Here is a 19,400-nt window from a genome sequence, read left to right as displayed (position 1 = left end):
ACTCACGGCGGCAGCGGTCCCTGGAAATGTGCAGTGCCCCTCCACAGAGCGATGCCCCTCTTTATTTTGGTGCAAGTGTTCGCAGCCCGATGGTCACAGAGGAACGATCATCTTTTCTGATCGCGTCGTTTTGCTTCCAATTTCCTTGTCGCGCATTACATCCTTCTAGCGTCAATCCGTGCTGAGTATTGGTACCATTCGAACAAGGCCTCCACATCGACTGCACTATTCACTCTACGACCCGACGAAACATACAGGACAATATGACCCCCGAAGAGTCGATCGCCCTCATCAAGGCCAACCTGGCCGAGGTGCTCAACCCAGAGATCATTGACGATGTGATTCTCAACCAGAAGAGACCCCTCAAGGTCTACTGGGGAACTGCGACGACCGGCAAGCCGCACTGCGGCTACTTTGTGCCCATCATGAAGATTGCCGAGCTGCTCGCCGCGGGCTGCAGCGTCAAGATTCTGCTCGCCGATCTCCACGCCTACCTCGACAACATGAAGGCTCCCCTCGAGCTGATCGAGCAGCGCGTCCTGTACTACGAGCGCATCATCAAGAGTCTCCTCAAGGCTGTCAACGTCGACCTCTCGAAGCTCGAGTTCGTCAAGGGCAGCTCCTACCAGAAGAGCGAGGCATACACAATGGACCGTTTCAAGCTCGAGGGCAGCACACGGATATCCGTCGCGCAGAAGGCTGGTGCCGAGGTCGTCAAGCAGACCGCCGACCCCTTCCTGGGAGGCCTCTGCTACCCTCTCATGCAGGCTTTGGACGAGGAGTACCTCGATGTCGATGCCCAGTTCGGTGGCGTGGACCAGCGCAAGATCTTCACCTTTGCGCTTGAGAACCTGCCCAAGATCGGCTACAAGGTTCGCGCGCATCTGATGAACTCCATGGTACCCGGCCTGGGCGAGGCGCAGAAGATGAGCTCCAGTGAGCCCGACTCCAAGATCGACCTGCTCGACTCCCCCGAGATTGTCGCCAAGAAGCTCAAGAAGGCTGTTTGTGTGCCCAAGAAGACGGAGGGCAACGGTGTCATTGCTTTCGTCGAGCACGTCCTCATCAGGGCGCTGGCACTCAAGAACGGAGGCAAGGCCACCTTTACCGTCGAGAGACGGGATGAGGAGCCCATTGTCTACGACGACATTGCTAAGTTGAAGAGCGACTACGAAGCCGACATTGTAAGTACCAATCCCTTGATTCACTGTACCGGCAGGCCTGCCCAGAGGAGACTGGCCCCAGACTAACCCTTTGTACAGATCACTCCACAGAGCCTGAAGCCAGCCGTTACAAAGGTGCTTAACGAGCTGCTAGAGCCTATCCGCGCGGAGTACGAGGCGTCTGACGACTGGAAGAGGATATCCGAGCTCGCCTACCCTCCGGAAGTCAAGGAAGCCAAGGTCAAGAAGCAGAAGGACAAGGGCGACCCCGCTAAGCGAGAGGCCGCGCTAGCTGCCAAAGCAGCGGCGCTGACCGTTAAGGAGGCTGAGGAGGCCAAGTAAAATATGCCGAAATGGAAATACCCTTTTGAGTGACGCCTTGATCCTGATTCTTGCTGCATTTCCAGTTCGCTGGGAACTGTGTATGGGTGGAGCTGTTTGCGCATCGTTCCGAACGACATTGACTGGCTTGCAACGTCCAAAAAGATCCGATCTAAAAGCGGGCTTGGTGTCCCAATTTCCTATTGATGATCATGCATCGCACGAGATCGATTTATGATATGGTGCGAGTAGTACGCAGTTGGCAGAGGTCTGCGAAATGAAGGCAATCCTTCAAAAGTAGTGGGGTTCCCTCCGACAAAGATGTATCTCGAGTGCTGGGCCATTAGCCAATCACAATGGAGCAGCCCACGCGACTGGTGGAGCTTCAATTGGAAAGCGTCTCCAGAAAACTTCGAGGCTCGACAACGAGCTTCTGAGGCCAAAGACACGACGGCGCCCAGCACGTTGCCGCACTCGAGACCACGCCGGCGACCACGAGCGAGCCACGGCAATACGACCGCTTCGCCCCATCGTGCACATTTCGGACAGCATTCATATCTACAGTCGTCACGCCGGCGACCAACAGCCACATTCACCACATCACAGTCAATATGTTCCGACCTAGATTAAGGATACCGCGCGCAGGCGGTCTTGCCCAGCGTATTGTCGCTCCCGCCGCCGCGCCCGCTCGCTCAATACACCAGATCCCGCACAATGTGACGCACAAGTTTAGCCCCGAGGAGGGCGTGCCTGGCCTGCTCACCGCCGACGGATTCGACATTGCGTGGACGCAGCACATGACGCTGATGATGGAGAAGCTCAACGCCCTCACTGCCGGTGAGTAGTCCTGCGCAATCCCACGATTGCAGACAAAGCCACGACAGTATACTGACGGGGATGTGTTTCCTCACGATAGGCACCGACTACGAGCAGATGGACGTCCAGCAGATTGTCAAGCAGACCGCCCGGCAAGCCCACGAGGCCTCGATCTTCAACCACGCCTCCATGGCTTTCAACAACCACCTCTTCTTTGAGGGCATGCGCAGAGTCGACTTCCCCGAGGACGCCGTCGAGCCACCTGCGAGCAACATGTCCGAGAAGCTCCAGGCCGAGATCAAGAAGAACTTCAGCAGTGTCGAGACCCTTCGCCGCGAGTTCATCGCCACCGCCCTCGCCATGTTTGGGCCCGGCTTCATCTGGCTCGTCAAGAACTCGCGGTCGACCGAGTGGCGCATCCTGACGACATATCTGGCCGGCAGCCCTCTGACTGCCGCCCACTGGCGTCGCCAGCCGGTCGACCTCAACAGCCACGGCAGCGACCTGAGCGACGAGATTGTCGGCAGCTGGCTGGGCCGCACGCAGGCCGCGACCGGCGCCACGAGCGCTGGCCGCTTCGTCAAGGACCACACCGGCCCTGGCGGCATCGAGGTCACGCCCGTCCTGTGCCTCAACACGTGGCAGCACGTCTGGCTGCGCGACTACGGACTCGGTGCTGGAGGTCTCGGCGGCAAGAGACAGTTCGTCGAGAACTGGTGGCACGTCATTGACTGGCAGCGGGTGGAGGAGCTTGCTGACCTGAGCGGCCGAAACAACTTCAAGTAGACGGTGTCTGTAGGGTTGGAAAACAAGAGGGGCGACTTGGTTGGGTTGGAGGGCTATAGCCCGGAACTGTGCCTGCGTGGAGCAAAATTCTGGGTGGCCAGGAATGCGGCGGTAGACTCTCTCGGAGCACTGGGCCTTGGTCGAGAATCTGGATAGACCCTAACTCCTCCGCGTGGTTGTGGCGAAGGGGGGATCTGCGTTGTGTGGGAAGAGAGGGTAAACCTGTATAACAGCATGCTCGCACGAGATCACGATGGAACCGTCTCTCTGAATGAGGCGTGGCCTTGATGTCGCTAAGCAGGGCATCGTATCCCGGGCACGGAGCTTGGGGTGAGCATGACGATAAGCTATCGCTGAGCCTACAGCACGTTGTATAGAAAGACAAAAATGTAAAATTAGCTCATTGTACAAAGGATATCGCTGTGTGTTTCCAGCCCGTTTCTGAAGCTGTGAACAGATGATTGGTACCTGGAACAGGACACAATTGTGGCCAGCCGTTGTCCGGGACACATCGATGAACAACTTCTTGGTAGATCGCGGTCGACATTTCGAGATGCCAAGAATTTGTGCGCCAGGCCTCGACTGGCTTGGACCAAAAGTTGAGGTGGCGAAATCCCGCACAACATCAGAAACTTGAACGACACGAGAGGCACGAAATCGAGAGTTTCTCAATGAGAAGAAGAGGAAAAAGGAAAAGGACGCCGCGTTTGAAAGCATATCACTGAAATTAGCGCCTTCGCTCTGATCCGCCCGTGAAATGATGTGTGTCGAGGTTACACCGTTCTACAGGTTAACTCAGGGCTCAAGGCATGCTGCCTCTCATGCTTGCCATGTAACCGTGCCTGGCCTTTGGCGACTTTTCCCACGTGCTGGATATTTGGCGCCTTGATAACTTGGCATTGCGGCGCAGAACCATGGCTCACTGCATCAATACTTGCCGCTCGCCAGTTGCTCAAGTGCACGAGTCTTTCTGGTCCTCTATGAGGACACCGGAGCGATTATTCGGGTTATCTTGCACCAGTCCTCCCAATCCACCCCTGTGTTTTCCACTATTGTTCTGGCATAAAGATCATTAGTGACAATGGATACCCGACGGAAAAGTCATACGAGATTTGGATGTCTCAGTTTGAATCAGTAAAAAATAAAAGTGATCAGGTAACTCATTCCACAAAAAGATTTTTTTATTTAAAAAAGGTTAACTATCGAATAAATAAATAATCCGAAACAAATAATCTGTGAGAGGGAGGAGGAAGAAAGACTTTTCACATCGTGCTTCAATATATTATGAAAATTACAAATACAAGAATCCGTGGAACTTGTCGCCCTCGTGACAATCTTGGAGCACCAAGTAAGGACTCTATGTACACACCGATACATTGGTGCCATGCTATACTATTGCACTCTCACTACGAGGCACCTGGCACAAGACGGCATCGAGAGTAGGTTGATCCACCCACATGCACAGGGAACACAAGCTTTCGAATAATTCCTGCATGCATCCTCACACAGTTCACCAGCACAATCAAGCTCACTGATTCGTCTTGCCACGTATTGTGAAGAACACGGATATATCTTTGCTAATGCTAATCATCCCCGACACCTATGAACTCATGTGCACTTAAAGGATATAAAAAATATGACGTGCGCTCAGGACCTTGTTGTCAAAGCCAAAACCAATGGAAAAAATGAGCGGAGGACGTTGGTGGTCGTGATACATGATGATGGGCCGTTCCTCCGAAACCGACATAGGCGGAAACAGGGAAGCCAAAAAAACAACAACAACAACAAGCAGACAAAGAAGCAAACGGTAACAAAAAGGCGGGAGGGCGATCTTGGAAGGGGGACCTTGCGGACCTTTCGCGCGCTGGATATATATCTCTAGAACCCACAGAAGAATAAGAGGGCAGTGAAAAGCGATGACGAGGACGCGGGCAGGAGAAAATGGCGCCGAAGAAGCGCAAGTGGGGGGAAGGGGGTTTTCCGGGGACTCGGGACGCCTTGAGAAGATGCTTGATGAATAAAAAAAAAGAAAAGGGTAACCTGGTGTGGTGGTGTGGTGGTGGTGGTCCTGGGATGGTGAAACCACATTCTTCGCGACAAGGCTCAGATCATGTTGCCGTTCACGCTGACCTCGAAGCCCTCGCCCTTCTGCTTGAGGGCCTTTGCGAGCATGAGCTCGCGCATCCAGTCGATGCGCTCGTCCCTGCCGCGGACGGCAAAGTGGTGCGTCTTGCCGGTGCCGTTGACGCCCTCGGCGGCGCCCGTGGTCGCGGCGATGCCCGTGACGGGGCCCGAGATGCTCGCGCTCTCGCGCTTCCGCAGGCGGCCAATGTGCTTGCCGTCTGCGGGGATGAGCTGGAAGCTGAAGGCGCCGACGGGGTCCTCGGCGGAGCGGCGCTTGTCGCCGCCCCGGGAGATGCTCATGGCCTTGAAGGCGGCGTTGAGCTTGCTGGTGGCAGAGAGCGACGAGCAGGCAATGGCGTAGTCGTCAATGTCAATGTACTCGAGTGTCCGCTCCCGGGACTCGCGGTCGCGGTGGAGAGCCAGGCGGGTGCCCTTGAGCGTGGCGTACTGCTCGTGCCACTCGTGCCGCAGCATCTTTGTCTTGCGCTTGCGGACGGGGCCCTGGTATGAGATGCCCTCGGCGTCCTTGATGACCCCGCCGGTCAGGATCTCGTTGGCCTTGCTGGCCACGTTGGAGGGAAGAGTGCTCTGGAAGCTGGGGGCTGGCTCGCCGATAGGGGACCAGGGGTAGACAGTCCTCGGTGGTGCCTGCGCTGGCTGTGCTGTCCTGGAAGGACGAGGAGGAGATCTGGGAGATGGTCGCATGCTCGAACTGGCGACGTGCTCCTCCAGGGGCTCCATGACCTGGAACGACGGACGACGAGAAGCTCTGGACATGGAGCGGGGGATGCCGGCGGACGGGCCGGCACGATAGCTCATGTCAGGCGGAACTGACTGCGAAGCATCGCGAGCTACTGGGCCGAGAGGCACCGAGGTCACCGGAACGTCCATGTCGGAGAAAGGAGTGCCAAAGCGGTACGGCGCAATGGGTGTCTGCAGAGCCGGATCCCGGGCCTCGACCTTCTCCATCTGGTACGGGGTAAAAGTCCTGGGCGGCTCCGAGATGGGCTGAGAGGAGGTCTGCGACTGCTGGGATCCCAGTGAGGACTGTGAAGACCTCTGGGAGTGGCCCGGGATGGACAGCTTCGGGAGGGAGCGAAGGCCGGTGTGTGGTTGGGGAGTAGGCTGCAACTCAAAGGGTGGCGTGGGAGGAACTTCGCTCGAGTCACATCCGTCGTGCTGGTGTTGGAAGTCGAGGAACTGCACCACATTATCCTGGGGGTCTCTGGTCTGCAGGTTGCGGAGGGCCGCTTCCTGGAGGTACTGCAAAGGAGGAAGGCCGCCCAGACCCATCACGTCGGACGATGCGACTACCGATGGGACAGCATCAGAGAATGGCCGCAGAGCCTCCATCGACGACGGGCGGTTGAGAGCAGGGGCGGTCTGAGGATTTCCCGGGTTGCCAGCCATCATGATGACGCCTCCCTTGTCCATGTCGACGAACGGGTGGTCCTTCTTGAAAGCCTCAATCAGGCGCTGGTTCCGTCGCCACTTGGAGCAGTTCTCCCCCTTGGAGCAGGTGTGCAGCTTCGGCATCATCTGTTCGATGCCGACAATGGAGACGGACTCGAGTGGCGATATGATGTCCTCCTGCGAGGGCCGCTTCTTCTTCATGCTCTTTTGCCTGTTGACGCTGGCGCTGCGTTCAATCTCGGCGAACTCGGCCGCCCTCTGCTGCTGCTTCCGTTCCCGCTTCACTTCCTTGTCCTCCTCATCTTCTATCGGTGTTTCCGGTCGAGGCGATGGTGGCTTGCTGTCCCGCAGCTTGTGTATCTCCTCCCATATCTTGGTCCGCACACCAAAAGACTGAATCTGCAGCTCTCTAAGGTCCTCAAACTTCAGTGTGATGAGGATAGCACCGTTGATATCATTTTCCACAAACTTCTCCGCGACAGAGAGCTCGACGCCTGCGTCCAGCATCCACTGCGCGACTTGCTCGGGCGACCACAAGACCAAGTCGTCAATTTCTAAACTTTCGAGGGTAAATTGGTAGATGCTTTCCCGGGCAGAGTAAGTTTCCGGCATCAGAGAGTACATTCCCTGGTTCGGGGCCTTGGGCGTGATCGGCGACAATGTCAAGGTCTCCTGAAAGTCAAAGTTCTGTGACGACGATGTTGATGATCGGAATAGATGAGGTCCTCTGGGTCCCTGGATCGTCGTGGCTGGATCCAGATCAAACGGGTAAGCCTCGCGAGCTCTGCTTGACCTTGGCGTATGGGCCTCTTCGTAGGACGAAAGAGTTGTGAAACTCGGCTGCCCAGACTGTTTTTGATCAACCACAATTAGTTCAGAGGTCGCCCGTCGACGTTTTCTTTTTGGAAGTTTGAATTTACCGAGTTCAGGCTCACTCGTGGCGAGTTGGCCATCTCGTCCTCGTTGTCGCTGATGATGTCGTCATCCCAATCCGTGTCCATGATTTCCGTCGCAACCGACTCTGGCCGAAGATCCATGGTCTTGAGGCCAAAGAACGGGTCGTGGAGCCGACTCTTCTGCCGCATCTCCATCTGCGATTGCTCGCTTGGTCTGAACTGAGTATACTAAAAGAGTTGCCAAGCTTCATGAGAATCTTGTCCAGTATAACCGGAGATACTTTTGATGAATGTGCAATATGCTTAAGCTTACCATGTTGACTTTTCCACTACGCAATCAAGGTTTGGCGCAGTGGGTGCGTAGCCGCAACGCCGTTGCCGGCATATAAGTCTCGTGTGCTTCCGGGAGACTATCTCGCCAAAGGGTGCCGGTAGTTTCGATCTAGATGCAATCGCTTGTATGCCGCCAGAGAAAGATTTAACATGCCAAACGGGGGAAAAGCCAGTTTCACACAGACGTGGTGGGCGGCAGGCTGGCGCTTAATGTAAGTTGTCGTGGTTGAGCTTTTGGTTGAGGTACAAGTACGGGCGAGCTGGGCGGTTGTGAACCAGAAGGGCACCTCTTCTCACGATGTGACGGGTTGGGCTGCAGGCAGAGCACATTCCAGTCACGGCGCATCAGTGCTGTACCCCAAAGACAAGCTCCCTAAGAATAGACACTTGCAAGCACTCCAGCATCGAGGGGCCAGAGGCAGAGCAGCTAAACGCGCAGGTCTGGTTGGCCGAGACGGTGAGGAGTGCAGACAGCCACCTGCATGGGCCAGCACGCTGATTGGCGGCCCAGGTATCGAGGCCCTCGGAATAGCTGGCTAAGCGCCCGCGATGAGGACCAGGATTCACCATGTGCCCCGTTCTTCACCACTCGCCCACGCATGCCTGCCTGTGCGGCACGGCCGAGCCATTGTGCCCTTGGCCACGAGGCCCATGGTGCCACGCTAACGAGGATATGCCGGCCCAGTGCTTTGTGAAAGTTCCTTCATGCTCAAGCATGGGGGGGTGCTCCGTCACTTGGTCGAGCCGTTGAATCGCCTAGCGCAGCCCGCTTGTCACTACTCTAAAACTAAGCAGCCACATAGATAGCCAGAGCTCAAGCAGCGGATGTCATTGGTGGGATCCAGATCAGCAAGTCCCTGAGAGCTGCTTTGCTGAGTCGAGGCCGCAGAGCGCGGGCAAGGGAATAATGCGCGAGGCTGGGGGTAGATCCTGGCTGGCTGGCTGGCTGTCTCGGTGTACATGCTGCCACGACTCTGCGGTAACGCAAGAGGCGGTTGTGTGTCTGTGTGTGTGTGGTGCTGGGACTGTGCCTGGAAAGACATGCTGCCATGTTGTGGCACGGTGACAATTGCGGCAGCGAGGCACAAGAGGCACAAGGGCCACTGGGATTAGGACTTCCTGATTTGGCTGTGACTATGTGACTCTGTGGGGGCGGGCGGCCGTGATCACAGTCGCAAGAGTATCTCGTTCAGGGATTTTGCGGATCGTCCGTCGGGCGGGCAGGCCCCGTTCTTCAAGGGCGCCCGCGGGCCAAGCCTGGCAGGCGGACGGCGACGGCTATCATGGGGTCTAGGACCCTGGCTTTTGCGCTACGCTAGGCCGTCGACAGTCACACTCGTCAACTGGGGATGGATCCAGGGGACCCCTGGGGTTGTTTGTGCGGGCCGGCTGGAAGATGTGCATTGACTGGCAGGTGGAGTTGTTTCCTGGCCGCACAGGGCCCCGGATGGCATGCAGCCCCCAGTGGCGTTGCCTCTTCTGTTGGTGACAAGCGGAAGCTGCCATGAGTGAGGGCAGGGCCCTTGCATCCCCGATGGCGACATATCAGTTGGGCGTCTGCCAGGAACACCGAGCAACAACCACGGTGGTGAAGGGCAAGGACTGCGGGAGGAGGGGGCCGGGCCAACAGATGCGGGCAAGTCCAATGTCTTCCCGCTGACCGTTGCGGAGCAGCGGGTGAAATCTGGCTCTTGGGGAAAAAAAGGCGTTGTCCAACGTCGGTCTCGGACCAGTGCAGATCGGCCGCTGGAGCTAAGTCTTGGCCTGCTGCCCATCATCATGGCACTAATTAGCTTGCCGGAGCGCGGCGGGATCAGAGCCGCCAGCATGAATCGTGGCCTCGACTGCGACGGGTATTTTGCTGGCAAGGGCTTTGCAAGGAAGGTGGAGGCGGAAACCGCACCGCCAGAAGCACGCTACTTGATGATCGCTCAAGACCCGGAAGGGACAGGCTGGCTTTGGGTCCGTCGAGCCTTGGACTCCAAGTTGGCGCCAGTCCGGCTCGCTGCAGATGGGGGCCAGCATCTTTGCAGTCCCACTTGCCAGATACTGCATGGGCGGCAACGAACTCGTCCGACGTGCTCCAAAGCTCCTCTCGTCGTCATACGACAAACAACATTGCTGCCCAAACGATAATGTCGCAAGCCGGGGCTCGCCTGTCTCATTGGGGGCCATCACCTGCTAGCGAGGTCCAGTCTGGGATCTGCCCCGACTCTGCTCGCGCTTTTCAACGCCACGAGCTCTGTACAGACTTGTGAGGCACGCAACCAGGCCTTCACCGACTGAAGAGCTGGGCCCATCATGCGAGTTGCCATCGGCTCGCAGCATCATCATTATCATCATAATAGCTGCACAGGGGCCCAGTCACTCGGATGAGACAGGCAGCTTCTTTCCTGACCGCTCTTGGGTCTCACGAGACGACGCATGGCTCACTTCCAGCCCTAGCGTTGCGCCTTGCAGCGACCTTTGCGCCAACTGAGCCTTGCGGAGTTCTCACAGTCTTGATCCCACAGTGGCTCCATCCACTCTTTGGCCCCCGCCTGAATGCGGCGATTCTCGGAGGCAAAGGCGTGTAGACCGACTCTTTGCATCAAAAAAAGCTGGAAATCTGAAGATCAGAGGACGCACGCTGTGCAGAGGCTGCGGTAGTCCTCGTGACGGCTGTGGCCATGATAGCGGGAGGGGGGGTCGACGCCTACACGGCGAGGCAATATCAGTAGTTTTGAGCACAGCATTTCAATAGCGGAGGCTACGCCAAGCATCATAACTTAGCCCTCGGCTTATGCCGCTTCTACACCTTGGCTGGCTCAGAGCATCAATTTCGGCTCGGCTTTGTGGAGGAACGGTTCGGTGCCGAGGAGAACGACCAGGATTCTACTCGACCACTTTATCCAGGACATGTATCTGGAAGTTAGCATCGATCCAGCACGTCGCGCCATTGTCACATTGTCAATGACAGTGGTCACGCCTCCCCTCGTGGAAGCTGGTTTGCCCAGCGTGCCTTGGTGCTCTGCCTGTGCTGGCCATGAGGAATGGCAGATGAGACTATGCGTCTCTGTGGTAAAATGGCCAGAGATCTCGCTACTCAGCAATCAAAGGGCCTCGCCTCAATGCGTTCAGTAGCAAAGGTCTTTCCCCGCACCACATTGATGCTACTTTCATGCAGGGCTATCAAGCAACAGGCACAATAAGTCTGGCATACCCAAAGGGGAAAGAATGTGACCGACCTCTCTCCGTGGCTCCACACGCCACCTTTTTCGATCTGTCAGCCTCCCGGTTAACCCTGCGCCTTCCTTTATCTGATTGAGAAGCTGCAATTGCGCGGATTCGTCTGAGCGGCATTCAAATCAACCCCGAACTTAGGTGCACCTACCTGGGCCCTAGCAACAACGGCCCCATCACACCACAATAAAATGAGAGCACTTACTCATGAGAACTGTCGCAATGCTCTACTTTGCGTTCTGTGACCCCTGGCCCTCTCAAAGGTCTCCAACACAAGTCCCAATGCGGATCCGACGAATGCGAGCTGCAAAGGTCACTTGCCGTTGATGGGGAGACGAGGAGAGATAACCGATAACGCTTTCTCGGCCGTTGTCCATGTCGGCAAGGGCTTCACAGCACCGACAATGTATAGATCGCAAGTTGTTGTTCACCCACATTCACGGAACATGTCCTGGCAGTTCACGATCTCGCATGGCTCCACCTCTGAGCAGGAATTGATGATTGGTAGCTGTGGGAGATTAGCCAATACTCGCATCACACACACAAAATGGCATCCCCTCGGGAGCACGCAGCATTGTTGGCAAACGTAAGCGAGGCCTGGGTGGCCTGGTGGGCAGCGGTTTGGCACGAATATCATGGTCAAGGGGGCCGCCCCCCAGGGAAGGGTTTCTCCGGTGAAATGCCCTTGTGGGTGTGTGAGTGGCTGGCTAAGTGGGAAGCATTTTCCTCAGAATGGCACGATAATGGGGCAGCAGAATCTGAGCAGTGAGTCAGCAACAAAATGCCCGCGGCCGAGCGCGATTCGGCCAGTCGTTCATAAGCTGGAAAGGTGCCGGATATTGGCCGGGGCAAAGGCTGGCTGACCAGGGCTTGGTTGAGGGGTTTCCGCAGGCTGGTAGGCTTTACTATCTGCCAACCGTGGAACTGTGGCTCAATTGTCCAAGGGAACTAACTCCGCACAAAGACACAAAGGGACAAAGGCACAAAGGCTTGGCGCTGATCAGCTGGGTCTTTGACAGACGGGGAGAGGAGAAGATGGGCTAATTTGGGATGCTGGGTGACCCAGATTGGGCTGGCTGAGTGAAGGACCATAATTTACGATCAATAGCCCAAGTTGACCTGTCAACTGCTGGCCTTGAGGAGCCGGGGGGGGGGCCCGCAGTGGGCGAACGGCATGTAGAGATCTGCCCGGAGCATGGAGGGCGATATGCCGCTGCCTGGCGTGCAGGAGGGAAGCTTGGGGACCCTGGAGGGACCTAGCCGTGCAGTAGCGCAGCCTAGGGGTGGATGCTAGCTCAGTTGCAAAAGGTCCGCGGCCGAATACAAGATGGATGGAGGGAGTGATTCCTGAGGCTCACTCGAGCAGAGCTAACTGACTGCTTAATTAGCGTGGTGTCCATAAGAACGTACATGGTCGTGCAGGAGGAGAGAGAGCAGCGCAGTGTCGGCTGTCAGGGTGGGGACGGCGGGCGGGCGGGTCTGCGTGGCAGGCATGGCGGGGCCCACCGGGCGAGCTAGCATGGTAAGCTCCCGCGCCTTGCTCCCGCTTCTTGCAGGACATTGGCCGCGGGGGCCCCTGGCTAGCGGCTGCCCTTGTGCTCTGCCGCCCGCGAGCCCACCATTCACCTGCCAGGCCCCACCTCCAGCTTCCCTGCTCGGTCTCTCGAGACGGACCAATCAGCGCCCGGAGCTGCCATCTCGTCACGGCGCTAGTTCCCTAGCGCCTCTGCACCCGCATCGAATCAGATGGCCAAACGGCCTCGGTTGCATTCTGCACTTGGACTCCCATGCTCTCTGCCCAGCCAGCCCATGCTGCTTGTGTGTGCCCTTTGACAACCACCTTCCCTCTGGCCACCACTGACGAACTTTTCGTGCGCCCGCGCGCGTTCCGTACCTCCGCCGCAACATCGGGTGGCCGGGCTGTCAAATGTCCTGCGAGTCATGGGACCCGCAAGCATGGCGGCCGGCACCTGCCTGCTGCTGCTGCTGGGGGGAACTCCCGGACCACCGCACCCTCCTCCCTCCTCCTCATCTGCCCGAGGGGGCCAATCTGATTGTCAAGTCCCTAGGTGCTGCATGACATTGGTCCATGGGCAAATTCGACTTACTCACGAATTGCCCGGCGCGCGCCCCATCATGCTAGTATACCTAGTCCACTCCTGTTGCCCACTCTGCTTGCTTGCTTGCCTGCCATGGTGCCGACATGCCACCAGAACACACAAGGGTGGATCTTCATCGTTGCTTTTTTCAATCTTCGGAGGGATCGGTGCGAGCCGAAGCGTTGCGGGCTCCGGCTTTTGCCAACTGCTGGGAACATCCCAGCTCCTTGTAAAAAAAAGATGCGCGAGACATGGGACCTTGATGCCATGCATGGCTGGGATGGATTGACATTGTCGTTCCGAGCGAGGAAACAAGATGGGACAGAGTGAGTTGTAGGTATGTACATGGCGAATGTGCGGTGAGCAGGGCCGACTCCAGCTCTGCGTGTCTGACCTGCGAGATCCCGCTTGCGTTGACAACAAGTAAGCAGAGACAGCTTGCCAGGCTTTTTGTCCGTATCAGTGCGCAGAGTCAGGCCAGGAGCAGACTTGGTGCCTGTGTGTTGATGCCGGGGGGGGGGGGAAGAAGATGGGGGGGTTGGAACGCTCAGCAATCGTCGCCAAGGTCTTTTTTCCTTCGAGGTTGCTGCTGCTGACATGCAAGAATTCGGCCGCCTGCATGGCGGCCAAGAAGAGTGAGCGCCTGGCGTAGCACTGGCCGGGCTGACCACTCGACTAGGGCTGCTGTCCAGGAAAGGCGAGTCGTGTGTAAGTTGAGCCGGCGTGGCTTGCGTGGCTTACGCCTGCATGTGATGCGAGTAAGTGGTGGTTGCCCATGCTGTGTGGTAGTAGTAGTAGCCTGCTTAAGGTTGTCTTCAGACGACACAACTACTAATGACTGGCCTGCAAAAGGCTGTTGCCGTGGGCAAGAGGTCGACCGAGGCCATGCGTGAGTAAAGTGTGTCTTGTGTTGCAAGCCGAGATCAGCGATGAGAGAGGCGCGCAGAAACCACCCGCCTGCGTCTCGAGATCCTTCGTTGCACTTGCGGCAATACGAAGCCACGCGCATGTTCAACCATGGCTCTATTCTTCCTTCTGCGCAACCCCAAAGGACACACAAGGTGTCACTTCCACAGGCAGTGCTGGACCAGAATGTTGCCCTGGATCCCGGTCTTTGGCTGCTCGTTGGTTCGCGTGCACACCGGTTGCTTTGGAATGCCAGGCGCATACGATAGCGACGACACTGCCGTCTGCAATCAGACAATGCAAACCCAAAAGGGGAGACGGGAGCCACGGGAACAATGCAGTTGGCTGCTGGCCCCCATCGAGCTGATCCTGCCCCCGTATGGGCAAAGGCGCGGCCATGGGAGAGTGCCTGGCGATAGACTTTGGCACCCCTGCCGCTGCCGGCCTGCAGGCCGCTGGAATGGATTATCGATGTTTGCTAATCTGCATCCTCGCCGGTCAACTCGATGCTGCTTGCTCGTGCTCCTGCCGGCACTCACTGCTCTCTGCCAATATTCATTCATTCAGCCCTCGGTTTCGCTGCCGGACGCCGCCCCCGCGATCGAGATGCACTACCGTCTCTCCCGTGCTCGACTCGTGCATCAGGCCGCTGCCCGGGTCGTCTCGACACGACGATCCAGAGCGGTTGCTCGACGAGAGTTGCCGGGCACCTTGACCTGGCCTCGAGCACCAGGGATGCCGGGGCCCCCTTGGTCCGACGCAACCCTCCATCATGGCCGCCCAACTTTGAGAGCTTCCCGTTCAGTCGCTGGGCTCCCCTGCCAGCTCGAGCTGATCCCTGCCCGGGGCCATGCACGCTCATGCACGTCCGCCTGTCGTCTTCCCGCCGTTGTCGCCGAGTGGGACGTGGCTCGCCAGCAACAGGCCAGGAAGGCTGCGAGCCGCGCAGGATGCTGGCTGGTGGTTGGACAGGTGCGCCAGATGCTCCACCGGCTCGACCAAGGCTCGCAGGGCACTTGGCCACTCAAGAGGCCGCATGCCACTGTCGTGATGCGGCCACCACGCCCAACCCCCATCTGCCTCCCCGCCAAAAGCTGGTCACGCCTCGCGTCGGCCTGCGTTCGTGGGCTAAGTCCCGCTTTCGGCATGCAGCATGCGTCGTTCTCAAATTAGTCCACTCGCCAACGTGCGTTAATTAGCCCAGATGACAGACTATTGATGCTAATTTTGGACACAGCCTTCCCCTCACGCTGCCTGCCCGCCACGATGGCCGCCTGTCAATTAGCCCACGAAAGTTGATATAACTGAGCCCTCACACCTCCTTGGTCTACACAACTGGTCTCCCAGAATCCCGCAGAACGAAGAGAAGTGGTGTACAGCAGAATCCAAGTGTCGTTTCAGTTCCCCCATCCGCAGCAGCAGCAGCAGCAGCAGCAGCAGCAAAGCCGCCGGTTCCCCTCTCTATTATTCAATATTCATCAACAACAACAATCATTATTTGCATCCGCGGACTCGTTGGCCTATCGATCATCCCTTCGGCATCTGGACCCGAAGAATCACGACCGAACGGCCTCGATTCACAACACCAAACAGCAAGCTGGTCTTGCTTCCACCAGTCGTTGAGTCGACAACCACATTAATTTACACTAATTTCCACGCACGGGATCGGCCAGCAACTGAGAAGGCTTGCCTAGTTGTGGGAGCATATTGACTATCTCCCGGCCACCCACCACCCCTCGAGGACAGACCCCAGCCTGGACCTGGACCCCTGGCTCGCAACCGTTCCTCCATCCTCTCCCACTCACACACCCGTCCAGCCTACTCGGCTCCTAGAGCAGAGACTAGCCTGACGGCCCGCCCCACACGAGGTCTTGGTTGTGCGACTCGCCGCACGCAGGTACCTACCTTGTTCACCCGCACGCCATATACATACCTTACATGCCCTTCATGTCGCCGCTACCCCCCCTTCAGTCTCGTCGAGAAGACCTCATGCCGTCCGTCACTCCAATCACCATGGCGGTCGCTCAACCGACAAAGGCGAAGCCCGCCTCAAAACAGCCGCCCAACAATGCCAGCGCAAAGACAAAGTCCCAGATGCACCGCCGCTCAAGAACAGGTGAGTTCCACTTATACGCCGTTGCTGACTTACACGGCCCTCCCATCGCACAAAGCTAACGAACGACTTTGTCTGCGCACTCTAGGCTGCTACACTTGCAGATTACGGCGCAAGAAGTGCGATGAGGGCACACCTTGCTGCAAGGCCTGCCGGCACCTTGGCCTCAAGTGCGAATACAAGCGGCCAATGTGGTGGGGAAACAACGACGCCCGCAGCCAGCACAAGGAGGACATCAAGATGATCATCAAGCGCAAGAAGCTCTCCGAGAAGGCTTCTCACACAATCAACACTTCGATAAACTCGCCGCCTGGCCTCTCTCACTCGCTCCCGACGTCGGCAACCTTCTCCGACCCCCTGGACAGGACGCGATCCGCCTCCATCGATTCGCACTTTGCCTTCAACTTCAACAGTCCGCCCAATTCTCAAGACTATGGCTATCCCGAGATGATGTGCCCGCTTTCGCCATACGAGATCGATGTCCGCACGGAAAGGCAGATGTTCATCGACGATGTTCCTACCCTCCGAGAGTCGACCATCTCCACCTTCAGCACCTTCCACACACCGCCAGCTTCGGGCACTGTCCTCAACTTCCCCTACGATGGCGAATGGACAGAAGAAGTATACCAGGAGCGCAGAGAGTCTCTCTCCGAAGAGGCCCTGAACGTGAACTTCTTCGACTTCGCTCACGGCCCAGCAATGTCCTCGAGGCAAGTAGACATCGAGTTGGATGAGAACGACCAGCGACTCCTCAACCACTTCATCCAATTTGTTCTCCCAACCATCTTCCCCATTCTCGAGACAAACCAGCACGGCTCAGTCACATCGGACCTCATTCTACCAGCTCTCCAGAGCAACAAGGGCTACCTCCACTGCTGCCTGATGATGGCTGCGCAGCACCTCAAGGCGGCCTCCAGTGGCCAGACGGACGAGATTGACGCCGACATCATGCGCCACAGGCATGTTACCATCCAGGCCCTCTGCGAAGCCCTGACGCGGGACGAGAACCACCAGCAGATCCTCGAGGCAACTCTGGGCCTCATCTTCTTCCAGTCTTGCGTTGGTCGCTACGACGACTCCCTTCCTGACATCCCCTGGCACCAGCACTTCCAGGCCGCGCAGTCTCTCGTGCAGAGGCTCCAGCTTCCTCAGCTTGTCGCCGACCCCAACCTGCCCCAGACTCCCTTCAACATGACCCTCACTGCTTGGATTGATATCCTGGGTGCTACCATGCAGGGCCGCGCTCCTGTGTTCGCACACCACTATCGGGAGAAGCACCTCTCGCCCAGCAACTCATCCCTTGGTCTGCGCGAGCTCATGGGCTGCGAGGATCGTGTCATGTATCTAATCTCCGAGATTGCATGCCTCGAGGCCCTCAAGATTGATGGCATGGACGAAATCAGCCTCTGCCAGCATGTGCACGCCCTGGGCGACCAGATTGGCCTCACCGAGGTCGGCGACTGCAGCCCCAAGATGCCCTTCAACGCCAACGGCACCCTGAGCCCCAAGCAGCTCAGCAAGAACATCACCAGCGCGTTCCGCGTCGCGGCCCGCATCTACCTCTGCAGCCTGGTCCCCGGCTTCTCGCCGAGCCAAGCCAGCTGCATCGGCCTCGTGGAGAAGCTCACAAACATTCTCCAGCACATCCCCTCCGGCCCTGCCGGGTTCGACCGCAGCCTGTCCTGGGTCTATCTCATCGGCGGCTCCGTCAGCCTGGCCAACTCGAGCTTCCGCCATTTCTTCGAGGACCGCATCGCCCAGCTTGGCGACGCCTCGGTGGTTGGCAGCTTCGGCGGCGTGTCCTCGCTCCTCCGCGAGGTCTGGCTCCAGCTCGACAACTGCCCTCCTAGCCCCGGCGCCACGGGCGCCACGGAGATTCCTTACATCTGCTGGCGGGAGGTCATGGCGATGAAAGGATGGGACTTTTTGCTCATCTAAGAGACTCTTTTTTGCGGGAGTCTCGGTTCACCCTTTGTCCCAGCTGTGCTGTGGACAAGGTACCTTTTTCTTTTTTCTTTTTTGCTCGAACACTTCACTTCTACCTTTACCTATTTACATATACCCATTAGAGAGAGGACCGCCGCAAGGCGACATGGCTGGAACGACACTTGGAAACAACACACAACCTTCTGCAAACACTTGGATTCTCACACAAACGGGCGGGAGGGGCGGAGCCGCAGAGAGGCGCTTGGCTGGTGGTGGTGGGAAAGCGCCTGTTTTTTTTTTTCAGTTTTCTTCTTTTCCTTTTCCTTTTTTTTCTTTCTTCCCTTGGGTGTATACATCATTCATCAGAAATGCATACAGCGGGACTGGCGTTCGCGAGGCACGGGCAGGCAGGCTGCCCATCTGATAACGGGAGAAACGGGAACGGCTTTTGAGATGACGACGCGATGTTTTTGGGGGGCGATGGAAAGGATAGGATACTAGTCATACTACCACTACCACCAAAAAGAGCTCGGAAAGAGTTCAATCCAATGCAAAGCATCATGACCACTTTACTACCATAATCGTCTCTTTTCTCTTCTTGTGACTCTGGAACAGCTGGCTCTCTGTGACATACTGGGGCGAGCCATAATCACAAACAACACCGGACCGCCACTATCCTTGCGTCTGCGCTTGGTGCTAGTCCTTCTCTCGTTGTCTCCGCTCGGGAGCCGATCAAGGTCTGTCGATCACTTGCCGTCGGAACTTGTAATTCGCAAACCGTTCGGCGCAAAACTTCATCGCCCGTCACGAGACCGCTCGGCCGCCGGACATCATCGCAACCCTGCTCTATACCGCCCCAGATTTCTACCAGGATCCTTTCCCAAAGCCCACGGAGGAAAAGACGCGAGACGGCAAGGACAAGGTTCGCATTGAAAGGCGATCCGTCAGGTTTTTTTTTGGGCCTTTTTCGCCCAATCGGCCTCTCGGTGTGGGGGAGGGGCCGCTCAAGTGAGACACATTTAGGTCTTTACCTCACACCGGGAGGCTGGCTGGTCAACCTCTCTGGTCTGGAAGATGCGGCTGGGCTGACAGCCAGGGCGGGGGTGTGTGGAATCGTATTTTGAACGGTGAGGATCGGTACGCAGGGGTCTCATGTCAAAGTGCCTTGGTTGGAAGGCCACGATTCTAGTTTCCCCTCCAAGACATTTTGTGATTCCGAGACACCTTTTTTGTTGGCACACGTGGATAGAAGGTATTGTCAGAAGCTAATTGAGTGGACCTA

The 19,400-nt window shown here is 57.3% G+C and overlaps 5 protein-coding genes across 5 annotated transcripts; 4 read left to right on the top strand and 1 right to left on the bottom strand.

Moving 5' to 3' along the window:
• Positions 1–52: 52 nt before the first annotated feature.
• Positions 53–1,733, top strand: B0I36DRAFT_317739 (tRNA synthetases class I-domain-containing protein). The gene is made up of 2 exons (XM_046153195.1): positions 53–1,184; positions 1,263–1,733. The coding sequence occupies exons 1-2, from the start codon at positions 264–266 to the stop codon at positions 1,503–1,505; spliced, it is 1,164 nt and encodes a 387-aa protein (XP_046015241.1). The 5' UTR covers positions 53–263; the 3' UTR covers positions 1,506–1,733.
• A 179-nt stretch (positions 1,734–1,912) lies between these two features.
• On the top strand, positions 1,913–3,166 carry B0I36DRAFT_88846 (Manganese/iron superoxide dismutase). The gene is made up of 2 exons (XM_046163524.1): positions 1,913–2,321; positions 2,401–3,166. Exons 1-2 carry the CDS (start codon positions 2,096–2,098, stop codon positions 3,084–3,086), a joined length of 912 nt encoding a protein of 303 aa, XP_046015240.1. The 5' UTR covers positions 1,913–2,095; the 3' UTR covers positions 3,087–3,166.
• A 1,912-nt stretch (positions 3,167–5,078) lies between these two features.
• Positions 5,079–7,931, bottom strand: B0I36DRAFT_88833 (uncharacterized protein). The gene is made up of 3 exons (XM_046163523.1): positions 7,833–7,931; positions 7,544–7,747; positions 5,079–7,472 (listed from the first exon to the last, which is right to left on the bottom strand). Exons 1-3 carry the CDS (start codon positions 7,833–7,835, stop codon positions 5,190–5,192), a joined length of 2,490 nt encoding a protein of 829 aa, XP_046015239.1. The 5' UTR covers positions 7,836–7,931; the 3' UTR covers positions 5,079–5,189.
• A 756-nt stretch (positions 7,932–8,687) lies between these two features.
• On the top strand, positions 8,688–8,974 carry B0I36DRAFT_317734 (uncharacterized protein). Its single transcript, XM_046153194.1, has one exon. The coding sequence runs from the start codon at positions 8,760–8,762 to the stop codon at positions 8,916–8,918; it is 159 nt and encodes a 52-aa protein (XP_046015238.1). The 5' UTR covers positions 8,688–8,759; the 3' UTR covers positions 8,919–8,974.
• Positions 8,975–16,092: 7,118 nt separating this feature from the next.
• B0I36DRAFT_238709 (fungal-specific transcription factor domain-containing protein) lies at positions 16,093–18,130 on the top strand (the record flags this gene model as incomplete). Its single annotated transcript, XM_046149633.1, has 2 exons — positions 16,093–16,195; positions 16,281–18,130. The coding sequence occupies 2 exons, from the start codon at positions 16,093–16,095 to the stop codon at positions 18,128–18,130; spliced, it is 1,953 nt and encodes a 650-aa protein (XP_046015237.1).
• Between the last annotated feature and the right edge of the window lie 1,270 nt (positions 18,131–19,400).

This window comes from Microdochium trichocladiopsis (assembly GCF_020744255.1).
Source record: "Microdochium trichocladiopsis strain MPI-CAGE-CH-0230 chromosome Unknown B0I36scaffold_3, whole genome shotgun sequence".
Lineage (NCBI taxonomy): Eukaryota > Fungi > Ascomycota > Sordariomycetes > Xylariales > Microdochiaceae > Microdochium > Microdochium trichocladiopsis.
The sequence above is the reverse complement of the archived record's forward strand: the minus strand, read 5'-3'. Positions and strand labels throughout refer to the sequence as shown.

Bases quoted from the DNA above. Each gene is read 5' to 3' on its own strand.
- B0I36DRAFT_317739 (XM_046153195.1), top strand. From the start codon at position 264: ATGACCCCCGAAGAGTCGATCGCCCTCATCAAGGCCAACCTGGCCGAG. The intron at 1,185-1,262 runs GTAAGTACCAAT...CCCTTTGTACAG, and splicing joins GCGACTACGAAGCCGACATT to ATCACTCCACAGAGCCTGAA.
- B0I36DRAFT_88846 (XM_046163524.1), top strand. From the start codon at position 2,096: ATGTTCCGACCTAGATTAAGGATACCGCGCGCAGGCGGTCTTGCCCAG. The intron at 2,322-2,400 runs GTGAGTAGTCCT...TCCTCACGATAG, and splicing joins GCTCAACGCCCTCACTGCCG to GCACCGACTACGAGCAGATG.
- B0I36DRAFT_88833 (XM_046163523.1), bottom strand. The intron at 7,473-7,543 runs GTAAATTCAAAC...GATCAAAAACAG, and splicing joins CACGAGTGAGCCTGAACTCG to TCTGGGCAGCCGAGTTTCAC.
- B0I36DRAFT_317734 (XM_046153194.1), top strand. From the start codon at position 8,760: ATGCGCGAGGCTGGGGGTAGATCCTGGCTGGCTGGCTGGCTGTCTCGG.